This window comes from Condylura cristata, unplaced genomic scaffold, assembly GCF_000260355.1.
Source record: "Condylura cristata isolate star-nosed mole 26May11 unplaced genomic scaffold, ConCri1.0 scaffold00014, whole genome shotgun sequence".
NCBI classification, from domain to species: Eukaryota; Metazoa; Chordata; class Mammalia; order Eulipotyphla; family Talpidae; genus Condylura; species Condylura cristata.
In genome coordinates, this window is record NW_004567115.1 from 27,151,749 (window position 1) to 27,161,032 (window position 9,284).

At 42.5% G+C, this 9,284-nt stretch overlaps 2 protein-coding genes across 3 annotated transcripts in view; both read left to right on the forward strand.

The window, feature by feature from the left end:
• The window catches only part of FNTA (farnesyltransferase, CAAX box, alpha), a 22,341-nt gene extending 20,903 nt beyond the window's left edge, over nt 1-1,438 (forward strand). The window contains exons 7-8 of the mRNA XM_004682477.2: nt 376-547; nt 818-1,438. Of these exons, the coding sequence (XP_004682534.1) occupies nt 376-547; nt 818-940 (295 nt within the window). The 3' untranslated portion in view covers nt 941-1,438. The remainder of the gene's footprint in view (nt 1-375; nt 548-817) is intronic.
• A 4,112-nt stretch (nt 1,439-5,550) lies between these two features.
• Nucleotides 5,551-9,284, forward strand: part of POMK (protein-O-mannose kinase) — a 15,020-nt gene continuing 11,286 nt past the window's right edge. For both annotated transcript variants that reach the window (XR_001145452.1, XM_012725004.1), the window contains exons 1-2: nt 5,551-5,586; nt 8,710-8,798. The gene's annotated coding sequence lies outside the window, so the exon portion shown is untranslated. The remainder of the gene's footprint in view (nt 5,587-8,709; nt 8,799-9,284) is intronic.

Consider the following 9,284-nt stretch of genomic DNA (forward strand, 5'->3'; position numbering starts at 1 on the left):
AGGGGAGCAGCGGGCGGGCCAGGAGAGGTCTGCCACGCCATGTGGTCTCCTCCGGGGCAGGCGGGAATCGAACTCATGTGGAAGCGGCTTTAGATTCTCAGTGCTGTGCTTTAACCCGCTGTGCCACCAGGGAGGGCCCTCTCTTTAATTTTAAGATGGTTTAATTTTCTGTGATACACAATTTGAGTTGAATTAATTTTAGTCAACTTTTGTTTATGATAATGTTCACATTAATTGGAAAACTTCATTTCAGTGTAACTCATTCAAAATAGTCTCTCCTTGCTCATCTTACTTCTGCTTATCTTATCATGGTCATTTTTTCTTGATCTGTTTTTGTTCTCTTTGCAAAATTGAGGGTAATTTTTATTTTTTTAGGATTTTGCAAGATTTTGGTCTTTCTAAATATCCCAATCTGTTAAATCAGTTACTTGATTTACAACCAAGTCACAGTTCCCCGTACCTCATTGCCTTTCTCGTGGATATCTACGAAGACATGCTAGAAAACCAATGTGACAACAAGAAGGACATTCTCAGTAAAGCATTAGAGGTAAGCTGGGGGACACGGTGATTTTCTTTTTGGTATCAGAATTAGGTCTGCTGGTATTGCTAGTATTTATGAGCCTTTCACCATAGTTACAGAATCCACTGCAGGGCCTTTCTGCTGTTGGGCAATACCTGAGTCACTAGTAAATTTAGCATGTAGCTTTAGCAGTATTTCTCATTTGAATATGTTCTAAGTTAAAGTGAATTGGCTTCAATGCATTTGCCTTAGAGATTGAACTACATATTTTAATAAATTTTTGTTTTTCATTTTCAGTTATGTGAAATCCTAGCTAAAGAAAAGGACACTATAAGAAAGGAATATTGGAGATATATTGGGAGATCCCTTCAGAGCAAACACAGCACAGAAAGTGACCCACCAACAAATGTACAGCAATAACACCATCTCAAAGAACTTGACAAAATGCTCTTATTTTTTAAGAGACTCTAATGCAGGAGTTTAAAACTAGAGAGATCATTCCCTTTGCCTGTGGTGTAAAGCGTTTTATTACACAGGTACTGCTTTTTAACAAGAACTGAGTGTGATGCTCCTTGGGTGCTGCTGCTTTTCAGACAAGTTCTAGGTAACTTGGTTCTTCTAAAGTGAAGTTATTTGTGGCAAGAGAGAAGAAACAGAAAATCCCATAAAGAAACTTTGTAGTTTTATCAACAGTTACTCCTTAGTATCACCTTCTTCCTAAACAATATGTGTGTCAGGATTTGAGCAATAATGATTGCAGGTAACTTGTATGTAATGGATGTGAAGTAGCTTAAATTTTGGTTCAGTAAGCGGGGAATGTAGTAGTTACATTAGAGCTGCTAAGCCACACTCACAGTATCTTGCTATCACTGTAACCAACTAATGCCAAAAGAATGATTTTATAATAAAATAGTTGTATCCTAGAACAGTGCCACAGTGGATTGATTTTTTTAAAATAGCATTTAACTATATACAAGAGAAATTTCTCAGCATAGAAAAGAAATTGCAGAAGAAAACAACTTTATAAAAATGGAGAAACTAGGAACATGATGGTTTAAGGGAAATGTTATTAAAATGCCAGTTGGTCAGGTCTTGACCACAAGCAACAAATGCAGTCAAAGACAGTTTTAAACCAAGCTCTCCTACCCACCTGTGACCACGCAGGTGCCTCTCTTTTTCTAATAATACTGTAAAAATGTAAAAAAAAATGTAAGCTCACAGGATTTATTAAGGGGTGTGTGTGTGCGCGCGTATGTGTGCGTGTGTGCGTGTGTGCACATGCATATGGTTTACTGAAAATAATCAAGAAAACTGCTGAAGGGGAAGCCAAGTGTGCTGCTGCCACTTTCAGGACCAGTTGCCTCTGCCGTGATCCTGGCAAGCTCACTTGCTTCTCTGTCCACATAAAGCTGCCCCAAACCCAACACTCCATTTAGTACATCTTATTAGAACCTAAATGAAAGGAATGTGGGAATTGTAGTTCATAACTTCCAGCCTCTAATTCAGGAAAATGTGCTCAGATTTGAGTGTTGCAGTTAGTCACTGTACCTGCACATAGTTCAGTCTCATTTTATTGATAAAGAATATTTGTTCATTGTTCAAAGCACCATAGTACAGCTAAAGAAATTATATAGTCATCTCAAGATTTTAGGAAATGCCAACATTTTATTTTGTTTTATTTAAAAGATTTATTTTATGCTTACAAGAACTGGGGTACGAGCCAAAGGTGAAGGGAGTGAGAGGATTCACCAGAGACAGAGTGGGGAGCAGAACAGGTAGATCAAGTGAAATACACTGCCAAGGGGAGCAGTGGGTGAGGCAGGAGAGGTTTGCTTGCCATGTGGGTCACACCCCTGGCTGGGGATAGCTTCACAGTGCTGTGCTTTAACTAATCCCTGGTACCACCCGAAAGGCCCATGGAAATACCAGCATTTTAATACTTATGAACAAAAAGTATTTGGGGAATATTTTTACATTTTACAAGTTAGTTTTTGTTGTTTATATACTCCAGAAATGTCTGATTTTATCCTTGAGATTTTCATAAAGTTCCATCCGTGTGTAGACAATTTTAAAGTTGTCCATAAGTAATAAAAACTACATGGAGAAGTTTCCGTAAGGTAGCATTTATCCTTGGATACAGGCTCATGAGTCCCAAAATTCAGGCCTGGAGTGAGGACAAAAACAATAGAAACTGTTTGATAACAAAAAGCACAATGAAAATTTACATTGTGAAATACATAATTAAAAGATTAAAATACATAATTATAGTGTTCCAACCCAGACACTTAGCATTTTCTACCTGAAGTCCAGGTGGCAGTTCACTTACCGGAAGTTTGCTTAGTAAGCATAGAATCAGGTGAGACCTCTCTTTTAAGTGTGTGAAGATTTTAGTCTAAGAATCCTAATGAGGGCCATGTCCTGATGGGTCAGTGGATACATAGACCCAGCGGCACAGTCCTTTTGTTGGGCCAGTGTCTGTAAAAGTGCTGGTGTCTTGGCACAAATCAGGGGGCAGTGGTACGCAATATTATGTTCCTTACTGCCACATTCACTGGCAGATGTCCCTGGTGGTCATTAGTTACATACTGGATTCACAACACTGGGTCAATCTTCACAATATTTTGTGTGCCTGAATGGAAGTAATACACAAAGCATCTCTTTTTGGTCATCTTGAAAAAACATATGTGCAGTTATGTAAGTTATGGGCAGAATAGACTGCTTTTCATGGACCACCATAATTATTTGAACAAACAACTGGTAAACTGGTTATTCATACTTGGATGACTGACACATTTTCTCAAAAGCAAAGTGAGTTTGTCACTTCAAGGAAAGCAACTGCTGCCAATGATAAAATTTGACGTTTCAAGTGAAATTTTGAGATTTCTAGGGATATCTCTGTAATTAACCAATCAGTATTTTCCAGATGACCAATCCATAATATTATGGTATTAGATAATTGATAAATAGTCCATTCAAATCACAGAATGTAACAGTACAGGAAGTTCATTGAGAAGGTTGTAAAATTCATACCACAAATTAGCTTTGGGAACCTACCACTTGTCAAATATTGGTGCTGTATCAAAGAAGAAAATTCACAACTTCAGAAAAAAGACTATATTTAACTCCCTTTCCAACTGTATATCTGTGAGTATGAGTCTGGATTTTCGTTATATTGTTTCAGTCAAAATACTCTGTTGCAATAGAGCAAATCAAGAAGCAAATGTCATGATCTAGAGGTCTAAATTGGAATTAAGAGACTTAACAAAAATGTTTAAAAATGATACTCTTTTTTTGTTGGAAAATGGCTCAATTATTTTTTGTTAACATGTAATGGGTTTACTTCTTTATTAGTGAATTAATAAAAGTTTAGAGTTCAGATATGGTAAATACCAATAGCTACTACCTAAATAAAGAAAAGCTGGAGGTGAAGTATTACAGCGGAATACAAGTCAGCTATATAAAGATGAATTAACAACATGAATAGAAGTGGAAGGGAATGTTTTTAACACCATGAACACACACACACTCTTTCTATAAACAGCCCAACCAGGTATTTTGCTCATAAGGAAGTTATGCAAGATGGTCACCAAGAGAGTTGGCAAGATTAACACCCTACAATAGCTCCCTGATTGGTGGGAGTGCTGTGTTGTATAAGTGGGGGAAGAATGCGAGGATGTACAGAACCTGAAGGGAGTGAGGGTCTGTTAATTCCCAAGTCGCTGAAAACTGACTTACATCTCTTAACAAGAACTGTCTGTGCCCCTCTGAGGTTGATAGTAACCTCAAGAACAAACATCTGGGCTTGTCAGGACAAAAAACCCTCCAAAACCTACTGCCCTTTGCTGCCTCCACCTGGCGGGGATTATTCTAAGTGAAGTAAGTCAGGAGAAAGACAAATATGGGATGATTGCCCTCATGAAATATAGAGGGGGGCAAAAAACAGGATCTGACCCAACTAAGCCAAAGTAATTAGAAATATGACTGCAACGGTGAGGCCACTAGAGGGGGTGTGAGGGCAGGGTGGGGACAGAGGGAGGGGACCCAGTGGTCTAGGATTGTGGATGCTTGGGTGGTAGAGCTGGGTTGATCACAGACATCTGTCAAGGCGTGAGCCTATTCCTAAATCATGTACAGTAGGTAGTGCCATTCTCCTGGCTATTTGCCAAGGTGGCAGGCAAATAACTGCTGGTTAATTTTCATTGTTTGGTTTACCTGTAACGGCTGTACTTTTTAAACCATGTTATTCTCTTGATTCCAAAGTTAGGAAATGTGTCAGCGTGGACGAAGATAACATATGTGGTTAAATGGTATCGATAAATTGATACCTAATCCTAAACCGGAATTTTGATGTTGCAATTCCTCACTCATTTTCCACCAGATACAAACGCCTGTTTAGGTAGGGGTCATGTTGTGCAACTTCCAGTCCCTTTTCCAAACAGTACTCCTCCTTTGGGGCTTGCTCAATTTATTGCCTGCGGATGGAGGAACTGACGCAAATTTTTAACTTCTGTGCTAAACTGAATGAGTTCCCTTCCACTAGACAGTGATTCTCACTTTCAATCTGCAACACATGGAGGCCTTGACAGAGGACAGATTGTTGGCTCCCATCCCACGTCTGGGATGGGAGCCGACAATCTGCATTTCTAGCGCTTTCACTGGAGATTTCTAGCACTATCCCAGAAGTATTGTCAGCATCTGGCCTGCAGACCACACTTTGGAAACCACCGTTTTTGCAATGACTGGGGAGTTTTTGAAGGGTGTAGGTCTTGCAGCTCTTCCCCGTGGTAGGTCTTACACGTACCCCGTGTAACCAGGCTGAGCGTCTGGACTAAAGCAACAGTGTGTCAACACCTTCTCGTGCTCACTCCGTCGAGAAGAGGCCACAGTGTGAGACTGACCTTCGCACCTGGACTGGAACCCGGACTTGGAACTCCGAGTCAGCGTCCGGCTCCGGTGCGCGGCGGGAAGCGGACACTAGGGGGCAGCGTCGCGCTCGCGCTGTCGTTGGGGGGGCTCGTTTCCGGCCGCGCCGGCGCAGGACGCCGCGTGCCGTACGGAGGCCGCAGGTAAGCAGGGCCGGTGGGGTGACGGAGGGACCGGGGATGGGGGGCTGTGGGCACGCCGAGGCCGAAAGATGGGCGGGCATGGAAGGGCCCTCAATTTCCTGCGGGGTGCGTCGCTGCCTCAGCCCGCGCTGGGACACAAAGCCCAAACCCGGGCCCAGGCTGTCTCCAGCGGACAGGCTTCCCGACGGCCCTCCGCCAGGTAGCGGGTGTGCACCCTCAGGCTCGCCCCACCGCGCCCCATCTACACTTTTAAATGATCGACACTCGCCGGCACAGGCTCGAGCCCCTTCCCTGCGTGGACTCTGCCCGGACTCGGTCTGCCATCACTGCCTCTGGTTGCTGTGCCAGGATTGGCATGACTGTCCTAACCTGTGTGCTGCTCTTTTAAGGAGCAGGGCTCAGTTGTTTGGTTTAGTCTTTTATTTAATCTTGTCTTCTCCATCACTTGCCTTAAGGCTACATAAACTTCCGAATGTTTAAAATAGTTACGTTAATGATCCTTCTGCTACATTGACCCTAATCTGTTTTTTCCTTAGTATAGAAAGTATTTTTGTGAATTAGAATTTAGACATGGTTTTTGTACCAATCTTTTCTTTTTACTTTTTCAGTCAACTGTGAATACAGAGCTGTGGCTCCCAGTTGCTTCCTGCCCCGCACCCCATCCAACTTTTTCCTCTCAGTCTCAGTCACTCCTTGTGTCTAAGCAGTTCCTGAATTTCTCCTACCCATCTGGCACCATCAGTTATTCTTTCATTGCGGGGTAATATTCAGAACCAGTAATTTCAGTGTCCTCTTGCTCATTTCTGGACATTAAAATTATTTCACTCACAAACCGTTATCACAGGCTCTGGGTAACCTACCATATATAGGCCTTTCAAAAAAAAAATGTCCTCTTGGCGTTAGGGTGGGCTACAGCTTTCTTCAAGAAATGAGTGGTCTCAGTGCTCACTCCCACCCCCTCCAGTGACCACATCACCTTCAACTCAGGCGAGCCCTGGAAGTTGCAGAATTTAGAAAACGAATGTGCATTTGAAGACCAGAAAACTTTTCTCCTCTATGTAGAGCTTAGTGACTCCCCTTGAGTTTCATATTTGTGAAATGGGAATAATAGCAATTCTGTCTGCCTCACAGAATTGGTGTGAGCTTGACATTGCATTAAAAAGTTAGCTAAAGGGCCCTCTCTTGTGGCATAGCAGGTTAAACACAGCACTATGCGACTATCACAACCACGGCAGCACAAGTTCAATTCCCAGCCAGGGAACTGACCCACCTGGCACAGCAGACCTCTCCTCTGTCACCCGCTGCTCCCCTCAGCAGTGCATTTCAGTCAGTCTGCCTGTTCTGCTCCCTATTCTGTCTCTGGTGAATCCTCTCACTGTTCCTACACCTCTGGCCAGTATCCCAGTTCTGTATGCATAAATAAATCTTAAAAAACAAAAAGTTAGCTATTTCCAGATGAGTATTTTTTCTGAGAGGACTCAAAAGAGGCTGTGAGAACTTAGGAGTAGATGAAAGGCTACGAGGATGTAAGTGACATCAACAAGAAATGTATTCAAGGGTTGTTGGGTAATGGTGAGGGTCTAATGTGAATTCTAGACTACTATAGGATTTTGTACCAAAATGATTCACGCTTCAGCTCTGCAACCTGAGTACACCCTTGTGGTAGGATTAGCAGGTCAAGGACCAAGAGGTTTTGAGGGTTGAAAGGGTGAAACATGGGACTTGGTCTGGCGAACTCAGACTGGAGGAGATAGTGGAGGCAATGTTGGGGTACAGGTCATGAAGCGGAAGAGCAGATTCCGGGGTGAGAGCATAGGAGAGGAAGTGTATGTGGGGCAGGCTTCGTGAAGATGGGACATCCTGAGTGGTAGGCTGTCTACAAGGTTTTGCTACCTGCTGTCGGCTGGCCACAGGGGAAAAGGGTGTACAAAACAAAGGCAGCCTGAGGAGCTCAACAGTGGGAGGAAGGACATCTGGACAGCCTGGAAAGGTGCCTTCAGGGAGGGAGGAAGCTCAGACTGGACTGTGAGGTACAGAAGGTTAGGAGAAGTGCACAGAGGCTGGATCTCAGGGCCTTACAACAGTTCAGAATTTATCCTGAATGTTAAATGTTTTTAAATAAGGAATGATCAAATTTGTGACTTTAAAAAGATCAACCTAAACACATGCCTTTTGCAGCAACATGGATGGAGCTGGAAAAGATGATACTTAGTAAAATAAGTCAGAAAGAAAAGGAAAAATACTGGGTGATTTCACTCACAGCAGGAATATAAAGGACCAGGCGAAAAAGTAATAATAATAATAATAATGAACAACTATATACCAGAGACATTTTACAGGGGTGGAATGGGCCATGGGATCAAAAACCATGGGGAGAAGGAAGTGCATTGGACTATGGTGATGGCACACAGGTGATTTGATAATGGGGAGCCCATGGGGATTACAACTGAGATGGAAAAAGGCACAAAATAATATAAAAATAAACATTATTAAAAAAAAGTCAAAGAAGGCAAAAAAAGAGATCACCCTACATGTACCAGAGGAAACTTCAGAAGCACAGGGAAGTGTGTATAAGTGGTGAATTAGAATTTCTTGTGTGAATAAATCTCAACAACATAATATTTAGCTGCTAAAAAGCCAGCTGCAAAAGGATAGATATCGTACAAGTCCACTTATATAAAACTTAAAAGACAAACATGTTATGTGTTATTATTTATGGGTACATACTCACGTGATGAACATACAATGCATATATGGATGTTCTATACTTAAGTAGTTTTAAACTTCATCTGGAAGACTTGTTTAAAACACACATTTCTGGCCCTACATTAGTTTCTGAATTAGTACATCTGAACTCAAAAATTTGCATTTCTCACAAGTTCCCAGGTGAAGCTGCTGCTTCAGGTCAAGGGACCACAGTTTGAGAACTACTGAATCAGGATGGTGATTGCTTCTTGTGAGGGAGCAGAATAGGACTGGAGGAACCGAACGGGCTTCAACTATATTTGTAATGTTTCATTTAATGTTTAATGAATCATGAAAGATGTGTTACACTGACTTGACAAAGCTAGGTGGATGTTCATGATCTTATTTTTGGTTTTCTCTATGCTTGAAACATTTTAGGAAAGATAAAGCCTATTTTTCTGTGTGGAGAATGGATTGGCGGAGAGGAAGAAGTAGGAGTCCTGTGGGCAGTGGTTGCAGCAGCCCAGGTAGGACATGCTGGTGGCTTAGACCTGGGTGGCCGTGGCATGGAAGAGAGGGATGTGGGTGACAGCCCTGACTGGGTAGTGCCTGGCTGACAGGCCAAGGGAGAAGGGAATCAAGTTACCTGTTTGGTGGCCTGAGCAAAAAGGATGGATTGTATGCCTGTCAAAGAGAGAACCCTGGAGAAGGTGCATGCTGGGACAAGAGTGAGAGACTACAGACACCACAGACCTTGGAGAGTCCCTGAGTGAAGCATAGACGAAAGATCTGGAAATCACCTGTATTTATATGACCAGTGCCTGGTGCACAGATGCGGTTACATAGCGCATGTGTAGGATACAAAGATGGCATGTGACAGACCTGAAGATTATCGCTTCCTAGTGCAGGGTTTGGCCTGCTCCTGGCCACCCCCCACTTTTGTGTGGCTGTGAGCTAAGCATGCTTTTTACTTTTTTAAATGCTGGGAGAGGGAATCAAGACAATAATCTTTT